Genomic DNA, 17,058 nt, shown 5'->3' with positions numbered 1-17,058 from the left:
CACTATCTCCCTAAGTTTGCTCAAACTCTGTCCGTTGAGTCAGTGATGTCATCCAAACATTCGCATCCTCTACTGCCCCCTTCTCCTCTTGCCCTCAGTCTTTGCCAGCATCAGGGTCTCTTCCACTGAGTTGGCTCTTAGCATCAGGTGGCCAAAGTACTAGAGCTTCAGCATCAGTCCTTCCAATGAATATTCAGGGTTGATTTCCTTTAAGATTGACTGATTTGATCTCCTTGCGGTCCAAGGTACTCTCAAGAATCTTCTCCAACACCACAGTTCAAAAGAATCAGTTCTTATTGGACCACTCTTTATGGTCCAACTTTCACATCTGTACATGACTACTGGAAAAAAGCATAGCTTTGACTAGATAGACCTTTGTCAGCGAAGCGATGTCTCTACTTTTAATATCCTGTCTAGGTTTCTCATAGTTTTTCTTTCAAGATGCAAGCGTCTTTTAATTTCCTGGCTGCAGTCACCATCCGCAGTGATTTTGGAGCCCAAGAAAAGAAAGTCTGTCACTGTTTCCATTGTTTCCCCATCTATTTGCCATTATGTGATGGGACCAGATGCCATGATTTTCTTTTTTTTGAATGTTGAGTTTTAAGCCAGCTTTTTCACTCTCCTCTTTCACCTTCATCAAGAGGCTCTTTAGTTCCTCTTTGCTTTCCACCATAAGGGTGGTGTCATCTGCATATCTGAGGTTATTGATATTTCCCCCAGCAATCTTGATTCCAGCTTGTGCTTCATCCAGCCTGGCATTTCGCATGATGTACTCTGCATGTAAGTTAAATAAGCAGGGTGACAATATACGGCCTTGACATACTCCTTTCCTAATTTTGAACCAGTCTGTTGTTCCATGTCCAGTTCTAATTGTTGTTTCTTGACCTGCATACAGGCTTCCCAGGAGGCAGGAAAGGTGGTCTGGTATTCCCATCTCTTTAAGAATTTTCCACAGTTTGTTGTGATTCATATAGTCAAAGGCTTTAGTGTAGTCAATGAAGCAGAAGTAGATGTTTTTCTGGAATTCCCTTGCTTTTTCTGTGATCTTGCATATGTTGGCAATTTCATCTGTGATTCCTCTGCCTTTTCTAAATCCAGCTTTTACATTTGGAAATTCTCAGTTCACCTACTGTTGAAGCCTAGCTTGAAAGATGTTGAGAATTACCCTGCTAGCATGTGAGATGAGTGCAGTTATGCAGTAGTTAAAACATTCTTTGGCATTGGAATGAAAAGTGACCTTTTCCAGTCCTGCGGAAACCACGGTTTGTAAGATGTTAACTTTATTTTTTTAATTAAAGTATAGTTGATTTACAATATTGTGTTAATTTCTACAGCAAAGTGACCCGTTAAGCAATTTGTACGTTGTTTTTGGTATTGATTTTCTTTATGACTTACCCCAGAACATTGAATATAGTTCCATGTGCTATACAGAAGGACCATGTCCATCCACTCTACATCTACTGACCCCAACTCCCAGTCCATCCCTTCTTCAACCTCCCCCCATAGCCACAACTCGGTCCTCTATGAGTCTGTTTCTGCTTTGTCGATAAGTTTCACTTGTGTCGTATCATAGGTTTCACTTGTAAGTGACGTCATACGGTATTTGTTTTTCTCTTTCTCTTATTTCACTTAGTATGATAACCTCCAGTTGCATCCATGCTGCTACAAATGGCATCGTTTCATTCTTTTTATGGCTGAGTAGTATTCCATCGTATACGTGCACCACATTTTCTTTATCCATTCGTCTGTCGATGAGCATTTAGGCTGTTGCCATGTCTCGCCTATTCTGAGTAGTGCTGCTATGAATATAAGATGTTAACGTTGGGAAAACCTGGGCAGGGATATCCTTAGCTTTTCTGTAAATCTACATTTATTCAAAAATGAGCTTATTTCCCGATCTTAACCCTCTGCTCTTGTAGCCGCAGTGTCATTGTTGGTGCTGGTTACATCGCCGTGGAAATAGCTGGCATCCTGTCTGCCCTGGGTTCTAAGACATCAATAATGATACGGCATGATAAGGTAAAATCTGTTCTTGATGCTAATCTTTTAAAAATTTTACAGGGAGGGCTTCCCTGGCAGTTCAGTGGTTAAGAATTTGCCTGCCAGTGCAGGGGACTGGGTTTTGATCCCTGGTCTGGGAAGAGTGCACATGCCTTGAGTCAGCGAAGCCTGTGCTTCATAAGTAGAGAGCAGCCCCCGCTCGCCACAGCTAGAGAAGGCCCGTGTGCAACAGTGAAAGCCAGCGCAGCCAAAAAATAAAAATACAGGGAGCATTTCCTGTTTCACTGTCAATAAATAGAAGGTGCAGCGCGTGTATTCTGTTCTTCGTGGAGCTGCACAGAAGGCAGGATTAGGACCAGTGTTCCTCCCAGCCACCAGCTGCTAGTTGAGAACAGTGGGCACCCCGGCTGGCGTTACTGTCATGAAGTAGTGGATATACTAATAAGTGCCTAATAAGGCATACAGGCTTAAACATAAATATTAGTTACATTGAGCAGACTGCCAGGTTAATTTCTTATTCTGAAAATCAATTTCATTTGGCCAGATAGTATTGGAGTATTAACATTCAGTCAAAATCTAGTACGTTCTTTGCATTAAAAGGAAACATCAAAGATACTTGCTTACTATGTTCATCGCAGCATTATTCACGATAGCTAAGAGGTAGAAGCAACCCAAGTGTCTGATGACACATGAATAGATAACCAAAGGTATGGTATATCCACACAAAGTGGAATATTATTCAGCTTTTAAAAGGAAGGACATTCTGACACATGCTACACAACATGATGAAGCGTGAGGACATTATGGTAAATGAAATATACCACTCTCAAAAAAATAAATATTATGATCCACTTACGTGTGGTATCTGGAGTACCTATGCTCAGAGAAACAGAAAATGGAGTGGCATTGCCAGGGACTGGGGGAAAGGAAACGGGGAGTTGTTTAGTGGGTACAGAGTCTCAGTTTTTCTTAATTGAAGTCTAGTTGGTTTACAGTATCATGTTAGTTTCAAGTGTTCACCATTGATTCAGTTATACATACATATATATATTCTTCAAATTTTCTTCCCTGATAGGTTATTACACAATACTGTGTGTAGTTCCCTGTGTTATACAGTGGGTCTTCGTGGGTTATCTGTTTTGCATAAACTACTGTACATATGTTAATCCCAGCCTCCTAATTTATCACTCCCCCACCCCCAGAGTCTCAGTTTTGCAAGGGGGAAGAGTCTGGTCGCACAACAATGCAAATATACGTAACACCATCAAACTGTGTCCTTAGAAATGGTTATATGGTAAATTTAATGTTCTGTGTTTTTCACCACTGGGACTTCCCTGGTGGTCCAGTGGCTAAGACTAAGGGCTCCCAGTGTGGGGGGCCCGGGTTCAGTCCCTGGTCAGGGAGCTGGATCCCACATGCTGCAGCTCAGTTCACATGGCATGGTAAAAGATGCAGAAGAGCCAAATAAATATTTAAGAATGTGTGCGCATAACTGACTCACTCTACTGTACACCTGAAACTTAGTACAACGTTGTAAATTAACTGTGTTTTAGTTTTTTAAAATGGTTAAAAAAACTCACAGTGTGGCCATGAATGAAGAAGAAAGGGGGACTGATACTGAAATTTCCTCCCAGGTTTGTAGCGTATCTTTAATCAGGTTTTATTCTTTCCTGCCACCCATCCCTCGGCTGCCTCTGTATACAGGTGCTTAGAACTTTTGATTCAATAATCAGTTCCAACTGTACTGAAGAGCTGGAGAACGCTGGCATTGAGGTGCTGAAGTACTCCCAGGTACGACCGAGCCCTGGGCGAGCTTACCACCCTTGGTCATCCATCTGTCCTGCATCTCACTGGTTCTATCAACACAGATTACATCTACCCCAGTCGGTTATTCCTTTCTAGAGTACTTCCAAGTCTTTTCTGTACCCTAAGAAGCTGTATTTCACACTGATGTGTTAATGAAGTCTAAGGTATAAAAGATGAGGAATCTGGTAGTTGAATTTAGTTTAGTTGGAACTAAAACTATAATTTTTGTGCTCCAATTCCTCCTCTTCAGGGAGTCCTCATCTCCCTGATGGTCCAGTGGCTAGGACTGCACTCCCAGCAGAGAGGGCCTGGGTTCGATCCCTGGTCAGGGAGCTCAGTCCCACATGCCACAGTAAAGATCAAAGATCCCGCCTGCCACAAGTAAGACCCAGAACAGCTAGATAAATATGTGATAGATAAAATAATAAATGTTTTTAAAAAACCACAGTCCTCATTGAACATCCTTAATTTTCAGGTTTATACTTTTTTCAGGAAATATTATTATGGAATCTCTTTTGAAAGCATATCATTGAGTTTTGTAGATGAAAACAATGACAAAGTGACTATATATATATATATATATTTTTTATTCTCAGGGAATCACCAACTTGTCAGATTTTTTTCCCTGAGTATGAGCCTTGTAAAAATGATTTCCCCCCCAAAAGCTTTGTCCTTTCAGCATAGGCCATATTATAAGTAAAATAATAAATGTGAAGTTGCTTTGTAAATGCTGAAGTCTAGACTGGTGGTGAAAGTCAACATCAGAATCCCCCTGGGACTCCCGCTAAACTTTGTATGTCCTTCACCCTCCTGACCTAATCGTACCCTCCTCCCTGATCCTAAGAGTGTCCTGGGAGAAGCAAGGACTGTGCAGTTTAGAAAATTCTTAATGAAGCTGCTACAGCCCATTTCCTCCCCCGAGTCCAGTTGCAAATCACTGTGCTTAGATTTGTGATTTAAAATTTTATCACAACTTGGAAGTACACTTTAAAATACTTTGTTTTTAAGCTGAAGTGTTAGGGTCTTGGCATGAGTTGACATTTCTGGCCACTGGCTGTCTGATTTGGGGTCCCCAAGGATACTGTCTTGGCTCCAGAGAGTTCTAGTGTGGGCAGCCTTTGGGCAGAAGTAAATTGTCAGCATGTAGGACTCGTATGATTGGAGAAGCAAATGGCAACCCACTCCAGTGCTCTTGCCTGGAGAATCCCAGGGATGGCAGAGCTTGCGGGCTGCCGTCTATGGGGTCGCACAGAGTCGGACACGACTGAAGCGACTTAGCAGTGGCAGCAGCAGGACTCATATGTGTGCTTCCCAGGTGACTCAGTGGTAAAGAGTCTGCCTGCCAAGCAGAAGATGAGGGTTCGATCCCTGGGTCGGGAAGATCCCCTAGAGAAGGAAATGGCAACCCATTCCAGTATTCTTGCCTGGAAAATTCCACAGACAGAGGAGCCTGGCAAGCTACAGTCCATGGGGGTCTCAAAGAGTCGGACATGACTGAGCACACACACTGAATCCTGAATCATTTGCAGGATTCAGTGGAGAGTTTTTAAATGTCAAGAATTCTAGTTTCCTGTTTATTTGCTTTCCTTCCCATTCCCCCCACCCCCAATTAATAACTTGTATTTGCCAATAGGTCAGGGAAGTTAAAAAAACTTCTTCGGGCCTGGAACTCCGCATGGTTACTTCAATTCCTGGTAGGGAACCCACCTTCACCACTATTGCAGATGTTGACTGCCTGCTCTGGGCCATTGGGCGGGACCCAAACTCCTGGGGCCTGAATTTAAACAAACTGGTAAGTTGACCTAGTCTTCCTATGATACTCTTCCCCTCACTCCAACTTTGTTTAAAAATGGTTGATATATATTACTGTGTAAGTTTAGAGAATACAGCATGATGGTTTGATTTATGTATATTGTGAAATGATTACCACAGAAGGGTCAGCTGACATCCATCTTCTCATACAGATACGATAAAAAGAAAGTAGGAAAGAGAAAAGGAAAAATATTTCTCTGTATGTTGAGAACTCGGGATTTACATACACTCTTCACAGCAGTGTTGCCTATAGTCATCTTGTGACTATAGATACTGCATCCCTAATACTTACTTATACTGGAACCAGAAGTTTGTTTTTGACCACCCTCCTTGCCTAAAACATTCTTGAATCAGTTGATAGTCCTGTGGTTTCCCCTGATCCAGTCCCAGACCCCCCAAAACTTGAGTGGGTTCTGTTCAATTCTTTTCATTTGTCTAATTTGTCATCAAATCCCATTGCTTCTGCCTTTGAAAGTTCTTTAAAAGTTGTTTTGTTTTTTTTTTTTCCATTTCTGGTGTCCTCACTCGAGATCAGGTCGTTGTCTTGCTATTTCCTGACTAGCCTCCTCATTACAGATTTCCTTCGTACTCTGATAGCTGTCTCTTTAAAGCCCGATAATTATTCCTTACCCTCTGCAGCTCTCATCGTGATGGATGGGTGTGTGACTTGTCTGGGATGTTGTGGCACTCAGGGATGGGTACGCATGTGAAGCTGACCTACCAGTGCCATCGTTCTTACTTGTCCTTTAAAATTTTAAAGGATAGTCTGGTACAGTAGCCTGGGGTGTGGGTCCCAGTGTTTGACCCAATTTTGAACCTTATATTAGTTTCATGGCCTTAGGAAAGTCGCTTAGCTACTCTTTAAGTTTCAACTGCTTCATGGAAATATGGAAATAAAAATTGTACTTGTCACATTGGGTTAGACAGAAAGTAAATGAGAAAGTGCATGCAAACTAGCTTGCCTAGATGCTGGCTTATAGTATGAACTCAGCCAGTGTTAACCAGCTGCTGCTGATGGTGAGGATAATGATAATTGTTCTGATATGCTATACTCTTCTACTAGTAATAATAGAATATTTTATATGTTTGGTGGAGGTTTATATGGGGTGGCAAAGAGTCAGACACGACTGAGTGACTTTCACTATGTATTTGATGGAGCCTCTTGAGGAGTGTGTGACAGTTTGGTTTATATTCTAATATTAGTATCTGTTTTAAGTTCCATCCCTTTTTCATTTCACTAAAAGCCATTTTTCATAATTAAAAAGAATAAAATATCCAGGGACACGTTCTACTTGATTTTAATCTCATTATTCAGTGAAAGTTAGTAAAATCAGTAATCTATTTTTATATTAATGAAGCTATTCACCCAGCTTTTCACCTTTCAAGAGATGTTGTGCCATTACACAGACCTAAGCTTTGCTAGTCCAGTTTTCAACTATATTTGCTGAACTTTTAAAAAATGAGGCAAAAATTTTCCCTCAGTTCAGTGTTGATATATTTTTAGACTGCAAATTGAATGACTACTCTGCTTAAGTCTTCACAATATGGTACTAGCCTACTTAATCTTTTAAAAAAAATTTATTGGCGTAGAGTTGACTTACAATTTTGTATTAGTTTCTGCTGTACAGCAAAGTGAATCAGTTTTACGTATACTTATCAGTTCAGTTCAGTCGCTCAGTCGTGTCCGACCCTTTGCGACCCCGTGAATTGCAGCACGCCAGGCCTCCCTGTCCATCACCAGCTCCCAGAGTTCACTCAAATTCACGTCCATGGAGTCAGTGATGCCATCCAGCCATCTCATCCTCTGTCGTGCCCTTCTCCTCCTGCCCCCAATCCCTCCCAGCATCAGAGTCTTTTCCATGAGTCAACTCTTCGCATGAGGTGGCCAAAGTACTGGAGTTTCAGCTTTAGCATCAGTCCTTCCAATGAACACCCAGGACTGATCTCCTTTAGGTTGGACTGGTTGGATCTCCTTGCAGTCCAAGGGACTCTCAAGAGTCTTCTCCAACACCACAGTTCAAAAGTATCAATTCTTCGGCACTCAGCTTTCTTCACAGTCCAACTCTCACATCCATACGTGACTACTGGAAAAACCATAGCCTTGACTAGACGGACCTTTGTTGACAAAGTAATGTCTCTGCTTTTGAATATGCTATCTAGGTTGGTCATAACTTTCCTTCCAAGGAGTAAGTGTCTTTAATTTCATGGCTGCAATCACCATCTGCAGTGATTTTAGAGCCCCCAAAATTAAAGTCTGACACTGTTTCCACTGTTTCCCCATCTATTTGCCATGAAGTGATGGGACCAGATGCCATGATCTTCGTTTTCTGAATGTTGAGCTTTAAGCCAACGTTTTCACTCTCCTCTTTCACTTTCATCAAGAGGCTTTTTAGTTCCTCTTCACTGTCTGCCATAAGGGTGGTGTCATCTGCATATCTGAGGTTATTGATATTTCTCCTGACAGTCTTGATTCCAGCTTGTGCTTCTTCCAGCCCAGCATTTCTCATGATGTACTCTGCATATAAGTTAAATAAGCAGGGTGACAATATACAGCCTTGACGTACTCCTTTCCCTAATTGGAACCAGTCTGTTGTTCCATGTCCAGTTCTAACTGTTGCTTCCTGACCTGCATACAGATTTTTCAAGAGGCAGGTCAGGTAGTCTGGTATTCCCATCTCTTTCAGAATTTTCCACAGTTTATTGTGATCCACATAGTCAAAGGCTTTGGCATAGTCAATAAAGCAGAAATAGATGTTTTTCTGGAACTCTCTTGCTTTTTCGATGATCCAGCAGATGTTGGCAATTTGATCTCTGGTTCCTCTGCCTTTTCTAAAACCAGCTTGAACATCTGGAAGTTCATGGTTCATGTACTGCTGAAGCCTGGCTTGGAGAATTTTGAGCATTACTTTACTAGTGTGTGAGATGAGTGCAATTGTGCGGTAGTTTGAGCATTCTTTGGCATTGCCTTTCTTTGGGATTGGAATGAAAACTGACCTTTTCCAGTCCTGTGGCCACTGCTGAGTTTTCCAAATTTGCTGGCATATTGAGTGCAGCACTTTCACAGCATCATATATCCACTCTTTATTTTAGATTCTTATTTCATATAGGTCATTACTGTGTATTGAGAAGAGTTTGCTGTGCTATACTAGCCTAATTTATTCTTGCCAACAACTGTTTCAGGGGTAAGAGTGAGGAGCCCAGGGGCACAGAGATAAGAAATTGTCCACCAGGCTGGTAAACCCTGCAGAGAATAGAGATGTCTGTATTATTTACCTCTGTATCCACAGTGACTACAGTAATGCCTCATTTTGAAGTGCAAGTATTTGTCGATAAACGGGAGGTCTCATAGCTATCAGTAGTAAGTGACAGAGCTGGGACTTGAACCCAGATCTCCGTGCTCCAGAGGCTGTACTTTTCACCACTACACTACCTTCTCCCTATGCCTGCTGCCTCTCTACTTCTCCTCTGGGGATATATACACCTGGGATCTGCAAAACCACAAGATAAGCATCATACATCTTTTTGGAGCAAAAATTTAACTCAACGTATAGGCAAAAAAATTTGGTTAAAGGCAACATTGATATGTTTTTAGAGTAGAATAGAAATTTTGCTTGGGGTTTTAAAGATAAAACTGTAAACTTCAATGAAATCTGTTTTTGATGACTGCTTCAGGCTATGCCCGTCTGAAGTATGAGTTAGCATGCTTCAGAAGCAGTGCTTCCAAGGGAAAAATGGAAAATCACTGTGTTAGATGGACTCCACAGGGATGCCAGTTTCCATGTATGACAGCTGAGTGATTCCTTCTCAGGCTTCTCTGGCCCACTGAATCATACAACACAAAGTCAAATCCTGTTAAAACTCTTCAAAATTGGATAAAATATTTACCTTTTAAGTCCAACAAAAGATAGCAAACTTGCCAACTTGAAAGGATGTTTTTCATCCTGTGGTTTCTTAGAGATTCAGGCTGAAGAGGTGCCTGAAGTGAGGCGGATCCAGAGATGTGAGCTGCTGTGTTTTATAGATGGCCAAATACTTACCTGATGTCCCTCTACAATTTTAGGGGATTCAAACTGATGACAAAGGTCACATCATAGTAGATGAATTCCAGAATACTAACGTAAAAGGTGTCTATGCAGTTGGGGATGTGTGTGGAAAAGCTCTTCTTACTCCAGGTAATGTTTCTTCTTTTGGGGGCGGATAAGGGAGGCTCTGTGTGTTATATAAAACTATAGAGCTTTCTACAGTCAAATCAGCTCAAGCAAAGTTAAAAAGATGAGTGTCTTTATGATAAAAATGTTTTGATATGGATGTTGGTTGGGTACCTGACATTTTCTGAATAATTTCCATTTTTGCTTGGAGAATGCTTTTTAGTAGTATTCAATTTTCTTTCAAAGATTTTTAAAATGCTTAGTGAAGACTGAAACTTTTGTACAGATAATACAGTCACCCTCTGAACAGTGCTGGAAATTAGAATCCGAGTTGTGTTCATGACCGTGGAAGGAAGTGGCTTTGGGAACTAGTGATTTAGAGTGGCTTTCCTATATTTTTGTAAGAAAATATATATTTTAATCTTATATATTTCTTACATACTATTTAGTCTTTTAAAAAGATTTTATAGGGGTATAACTGATTTACAGTTTTGTGTTAGTTTCAGGTGTACAGCAAAGTTATCAGTTATACATATATACACTCTTTTTCAGATTCTTTTTCCATATAGGTCATTACTGAGGACTGAAAACAGTTCCCCGTGCTTTACAGTAGTTCTTATTCAGTTCAGTTCAGTTGCTCAGTCATGTCCGACTCTTTGCGACTCCACGAACTGCAGCACGCCAGGCTTCCCTGTCCATCACCAACTCCTGGAGCATGCTCAAACTCATGTTCATCAAGTTGGTGATGCCATCTAACCATCTCATCCTCTGTCGTCCCCTTCTCTGCCTTCTGTTTTGTATATAGTGGCGTGTATATATTAATCCCAATTTCCCAATTTCCTACCCTGACTATTTAGTCTTGATACAACTAAGACTGATTGCCATCCCCTGAATCCCATGCCTCAGCCTACTGCCTGAGTTAACTGATGTCGTTTCAGGCTCTCTACCCGCTTCTGTTGGCAGCATCCCTCCATCACCTTCATTCTGCCCCTCTAGGGCCTCACCCGCCCTTCCATAATCACCCAGTTCTTACTCACAATGGAAACTTCCTTGGTCACACCCCCCAAGCCCTTCACCTCCTTTAGGAAGCTCTTTCAACAAAAGCAAAACAAGCAAAGTTTCAAAGACTTCATAACATAATTGAATAGCCGCCAAAAGTTTTGTTGGAGTGAAGAAAATTTCTTTAATATCCTACTGATGCCTTACTTTGGAAAAAAACTTTTTGTCAATTTGAAGTCAATAAAATTAAAAACCAGAGCTTATATTGAACTCAGGCATTTGTTCTAAAAGACTGTTAGGAATAAAAACAGGCTAAGGAAGGTAAACTTTTTTAAAAATTAATAAGAAATAAAAATAATTTTTAAAAGAAACTTAAAATATTCCTGTGAAGTAGCTGATTGTAAAGTAGAAGTAAAGATGCTTGAAATAGATGCTTGAGATAGTTTGCTCCGTAAATATTGTATCAAAAAGCTAATATCCTCATTAAGAGGTAATTGCCACTGGAAGAGAATAGATACATGTATATGTATGGCTCAATCCCTTTGCTGTCCACCTGACACTTATCACAACATTGTTAATCAGCTATTGTGTGTGCTTAGTTGCCCAGTCGTGTCCAACTCTGCAACCCCTGCTGGAGTCCTGTCCATGGAATTCTCCAGGCAAGAATACTGAAGGCATTCCCTTCTTCAGGGGATCTTTCCAACCCAGGGATCGAACTCAGGTCTCCTGCATTGCAGGTGGATTCTTTACCATCTGAGCCACCAGGGAAGCCTTTAAGAAGCTGTATTCCAATATGAAATAAAAAGTTTAATTTAAAAAAATAGATAACTGCCAGATGTTTGCAAACTTGCAAATGTGTGGGGGGATCGTAATGGAATGTGTAGAATTCGTATAAGCAAATTGTTTTGGATTGTTAACTAAGGCATTGATAGGTCTTTATTATATAGAAATGAATATTGTAATGAGCACTGATGAAAAACTTAAAACTTGTGTGTTAAGCCAGATGAATAAATGATTAGTAGAACAATTCTGCTATGTTAAAATGAACAATAAGCTAGACACTGATTTTAAAATATCTTTGTAGTTGCAATTGCTGCTGGCCGAAAACTTGCCCATAGACTTTTTGAGTGCAAAGAAGATTCCAAATTAGACTATGACAACATCCCCACAGTGGTCTTCAGCCACCCCCCTATTGGAACAGTGGGACTCACAGAAGGTAGGTGGTTAAAAACGAAGGTCATTTATGGTTTCTTCCCCTTCTCTGCTAACTTTAGCTAGGTGTCTGTCTGCTGACTAAATCTATCTCAGCCCCCCCAAATTATAATTCTTTTTATTGGGTTGGCTAAAAAATTCATTCGAGGTTTTCCGTAAGATGTTACAGAAACACCTGAATGAACTTTTGGGCCAGCACAGTAGTTAGCTTCTTATCACATCTCCAGTTTCTTCCCCAACTGTTAGTACTTTGAAAGTGTAATTCCTTTTCCCTACTCCATTTTATCTGTCTGACTTTTTAAAGCTTTTTAGTTTGAACTAATTTCAAATTTAAGGAAGAGTTGCAGAAACACCAGAGGACTCCTGTCTGCCGATCACATTTTTGCTTTATCGTTTTCTCACTGTTTGCATACACATACTTCAGTATCTATTTCCTAAGAACAAGGCCATTGCCTTACAGAAGCAGTTTCAAATGGGAATATTTAAATACATGCAATATTATCTAAACTTTAAACCTTATTCAAATTTTGCCAATTACCTCAGATAATTTTATATTTAACATTTCCCCCCAAGTCTTGCATGTATTCTAGGATAATACAATGTATTTACTTTTGATACCTCTTTGGTCTCCTTTAGTCAAGAGACAGAATTCCTTAGCTTGTCTTTTGTCTTTCATGATACTGAGGTTTATGTTGTAGAACGTCCTTCCTTGTCGTTTTGGGTAATTTTCCTTTATGACTTGATTCAGGTTATGTATTTCTGGCCATCTCTCTGACTGCTCGGTGGAATTGTTTCAGTTTCTGATAGGTGCTTTTTCCCCCCTGCCTTACAGATGAAGCCATTTATAAATATGGAAAAGAAAATGTGAAGACTTATTCTACCACCTTTACCCCAATGTATCATGCAGTTACCAAAAGGAAAACAAAATGTGTGATGAAAATGGTTTGTGCCAACAAAGAGGAAAAGGTATGCGCCAAGTCCAGTAAGCCGAAGAGCGTCTTCAAGATTGGCAGGGGTGGAGGTGTTTTCATGAGGAGGGAAGGGAAGAGACCTAGTAAAGCTTTTTCTGGTTCAGCCAGCACAGTGGCTCTTTTATCTGTCTCTCTATATTGGAGTTATTCATAATGTTTCACACAGAAAGAAGGTTCCCCTGCATTGAAAATGTAAGGTGGAGAGGAATTCCCTAGCAGTCCAGTAGTTAGGACTTGGCGCTTTCACTGTTAGAGCCTGCGATCAGTCCCCGGTTGCAGAACGAAGATCCCACAAGCTACGTGGTTTGGCCCCAAAAAAGAAAAGTGTAAGGGGAAAAGGATGTCACTGACCAGTAGGCCAGAACAGACAGGCAACTCAGAGATATTGGTGAGTGTAAGAATTTAATGTAAGAAGTTTAGATTTAACGTAACCGATCAGTCAGGAAGAAGTTTATATAGTAAAATGTTCTGAGATAATCGATTATCTTTTGTGGTTTGACGTTTTGAGGAACGGCCAAACTGTTTTCCAAAGTGACTGCACCATTTTATGTTCCCATTAGCAACATACGAGGGTTGCAGGTCCCCTTCACCTCCACCAAGACTTGTTACTGTGTTTTTAATTGTGGCCATCCTAATGGATGTGAAGTGGTATTTCATTGTGATTTTGGTTTGAAGTTGAACAGTTTCCTTTTTTTTTCTTAATAATTTAAAAAATGGATTTTGTTTTGATATTAGGTCAGCTTATTGGACTTTTCTAGAAATTGAATTAAATACTAAGGTGGAACTTAGCAATATGGGAACATGGCTCTGTGAGAAATGATACCTAAAGATTCAGATGTAGGTTCCAACTTTTCTTATGAAAGAGGACATAGTTTGTATCTGAATCAACTGGGCCCTTACACTAAAAGCCATGAGACAAGGCCCTGGCTTATGAAAATCAGTGTCACTGAAAGTTAACAGAAGCAGAGAATCAGTATGAAGAGGAGTAAGTAGTTTGGCAGCAAGATAAAAGTTGCCGTTTCTTGCCCTGAATGTTCTCAGTAGCCTGAGATGTCCAGTTATTGAAACAGTGAGGTCGTTACTTACCTCTTCATATCCGTTATTTCTTTATACCGTTTATCATTCATTTATTTGGTAAACATTACCTGACAGTCAACTAAAGGCTAAGAACTGGGATATGAACAGAAATAGCATAAGACTCATGCCATCACCAGAAGCTGTTTGTGAACTCAGTTTTAGATCACCGTATCTAAAAATTTAGCCATGTTGAATATATGCAGTGTATGATTTGGGATTTCTTTGTCTTATATTGAGATATACTTTTTTTCAACTGTTAAAAAAAATATATATATATATAAAAAACAAAATTTGCATCTTAACCATCTTTAAGTGTACTGTTCAGGTATATTAAGAATATTCCTGATTTGTTTTGAAGCACAATATTTTTGTGGTGAAACTTTATGTTCTCTAACTTTGTCTTTCAGCAGACTACATACCCTAAAAATATTTGCTGGAGATGAACATTAACTAGTTTTTAAATATATTTAGATGAACACTAACTAGTTTTTAAATATATTTAGAAACCTCATTGGAAAGTGTGATTTGAAACAAATGCCTCTTGATGGTCATCTGTGCAGTCAGCCAGCACGTGTGGGTTGAGTGCCTCTAAGAGCTATCTCTGTGCTAGGCCAGATGGATAGAGTGAAAAGCAAAAGTGGACAGAGTCCCCTCCATCTAGAGATTAATGTCTGCTGGGAAAGACAGACTGTAATTGTCCAGTCCCCAAGTAATACAACTTTGCAGTTGTTATAGAACCATGATGGAGTAATACTGGGACTGAGTGCTCGCATGGGTGCTTTAACTTGGTCGGAAAGGCAGGTGTAGCCATCTGAAGAATGAAGGGACTTTAACACTTGAGAGGGGAGGAAAGAGTGTCCAGACAGAGGGAACAGCCTGTGTTCCATCAGGAGAGAGCGTAGTGAATCCTCAGGTTGGGAGGAAAGCTGGTGAGGCTGGAAAGCGGAGAGCCTTTGGGAGAGCTGAGTGAGGTGGACAGTGGAAGGATGTTGGGGCAGAATTATGCAGGGACATGTAGGCTGTTTTATGCTATATCAGGATTAAAGATGTAAGTTTTTTTAGAGGTTTTTAAATACCAGGTATCTCTCATGACTAGACTTCCCTGGTGGCTCAGAGGGTAAAGTGTCTGCCTGCAGTGCGGGAGAAGGGGGTTCGATCCCTGGGTCGGGAAGATCCCCTGGAGATGGAAATGGCACCCCACTCCAGTACTCTTGCCTGGAAAATCCCATAGACTGAGAAGCCTGGTAGGCTACCGTCCATGGGGTCGCAAAGAGTCGGACACGACTGAATGACTTCACTTCACTTCTCATGACTAATAAAAAAATCATTAGTGTACAAATGTGTGTGTGCATGTGTGCACACGCCTAGAAGGAGATTGATCACAAGGAATTGGCTCATGCAATTGTGGAGGTAAAAACATTTTTTCTTTTCTTTTGCAGGTGGTTGGAATTCATATGCAGGGAATTGGATGTGATGAAATGCTGCAGGGCTTTGCAGTTGCAGTGAAAATGGGAGCCACAAAATCTGACTTTGACAACACGGTTGCTATCCATCCTACCTCTTCAGAAGAGCTGGTCACACTTCGCTGAGAACCCAGAGACTTGTGTGGCCGGCAGCTGGACCAGTAGACCTTCGGGAAGGAACCAAATCATCACGTTTACTTACTGTTCCCACTTTCCGTTTTTCTTTATCGTCATCAGGATCTTCCAAGTGTGGAAATTTTCAGTCGGCTTATTTCTGTACTTAGAAATTTGTTTTGTTTTTCAGGATTGATTTTTCACTTGGTCACATCTCTCAGTAATTACTGTTTGTTTTATTAGTAGCTCTGGGCTGGCTGGTTTTTGTGTTTTTGTTTTAGCCTCATCCTAAGTATAAAACTATATGAAGTACAGTTAAATGAATGTTCCTGAATGAATATTGCTTGCTAATTTTTATAGAGGAAGATGACAGTTGCTCTTCACATTTAAAGAATGCAAGTACAGAGTGATTTTGTTTTTTATGAAGCCAGTACTGTGCTCTGCATATTGCAAAGCTATTTCAAGGATGTGAGTTTTCTTTAAAAACATATAACTTAAGAGGCATACCTCCTGTATTTTATTCTTTATTTTGTTCTAAATGATTTAAAATGATTCCTGTTGACTTTTAAAAGATGAAGTTCATCAAATTTGGGAAAGATTTGAGGAGGCTGGTTGCGTGAAGGACATTTGAGAAGTGATCCTGGCTTTCAGGAGAGGGACTCAAATACTTCCAAAGGCCTTTCCTCTGCCAAGAGCTCATAGTTCAATGAATGGTTGCAATTTTTGTATATGTTCTTGTCATTTTATTTCTTTGAAAACTGTTTCCAAAAATCTGAAAATAAAATCACAGTCTTTTCTTCTTATAATATTTGTTATGAGTTAATGGGTGACAGTTCATTTTCTAAGAATATTTCAGATTGAAGGGTCAGATGGCCAAAGTGAGCTGCTTTGAGTAGGCTTAAGGCCTTATGGGAGAGAAAAGAGATTTTGCTTTTATAAGACCAGAGGCATAATAGAAACATTTAGTGAATATAATGGTTGAGAAATCATAAGTTTTTAGCATTTTATTTCCATTAGCCTTTACCAGCTAGGTTAAGTAAGCTGGTTACATTTTCCCATGGCTTTCAATAGTGACTTAGTGCTACTGACTTCTGTCATTAAGCCTTTACTGAATGTCTTCCTGGTTAGCCATGACCAGGTTGCCGCTGTACTGACGGATTAAGTAGGTCCAGTCTCAACAAAAGAAAACTGTCACTAGTAACCAGGTTATATATCTGTCATCGAGAAAACAGGGTCTAAAAACCTGGACGTGAACTGACATAATCACTGCTGGCCAAAAGGTCGTGGCCTGCAGTCCTGGGCTCCGCTGACCTGGTGGGTTTCCTTTTATCGCAGGAGCCCCCCACACTCCCTTTTTTCTGGTTCCAGAGTACACCAACCTGGAAATAACCTTTTCCAAGTGTTAGTCATCTTTCTCATTAGTCCTCAGCTCAGTCCAGCCTGCAAGCCGATCAC

At 40.4% G+C, this 17,058-nt stretch overlaps 1 protein-coding gene across 1 annotated transcript in view; it reads left to right on the top strand.

Annotated features, from left to right (window-relative positions):
• The window catches only part of GSR (glutathione-disulfide reductase), a 45,010-nt gene extending 28,604 nt beyond the window's left edge, over nt 1-16,406 (top strand). Inside the window, exons 7-13 of the mRNA NM_001114190.2 lie at nt 1,920-2,019; nt 3,706-3,792; nt 5,441-5,599; nt 9,680-9,791; nt 11,851-11,982; nt 12,811-12,944; nt 15,466-16,406. Coding sequence (NP_001107662.1) covers nt 1,920-2,019; nt 3,706-3,792; nt 5,441-5,599; nt 9,680-9,791; nt 11,851-11,982; nt 12,811-12,944; nt 15,466-15,615 — 874 coding nt within the window. The 3' untranslated portion in view covers nt 15,616-16,406. The remainder of the gene's footprint in view (nt 1-1,919; nt 2,020-3,705; nt 3,793-5,440; nt 5,600-9,679; nt 9,792-11,850; nt 11,983-12,810; nt 12,945-15,465) is intronic.
• Nucleotides 16,407-17,058: the final 652 nt, after the last annotated feature.

The sequence above is a fragment of the Bos taurus genome, chromosome 27, assembly GCF_002263795.3.
Source record: "Bos taurus isolate L1 Dominette 01449 registration number 42190680 breed Hereford chromosome 27, ARS-UCD2.0, whole genome shotgun sequence".
NCBI classification, from domain to species: domain Eukaryota; kingdom Metazoa; phylum Chordata; class Mammalia; order Artiodactyla; family Bovidae; genus Bos; species Bos taurus.
The sequence above is the reverse complement of the archived record's forward strand: the minus strand, read 5'-3'. Positions and strand labels throughout refer to the sequence as shown.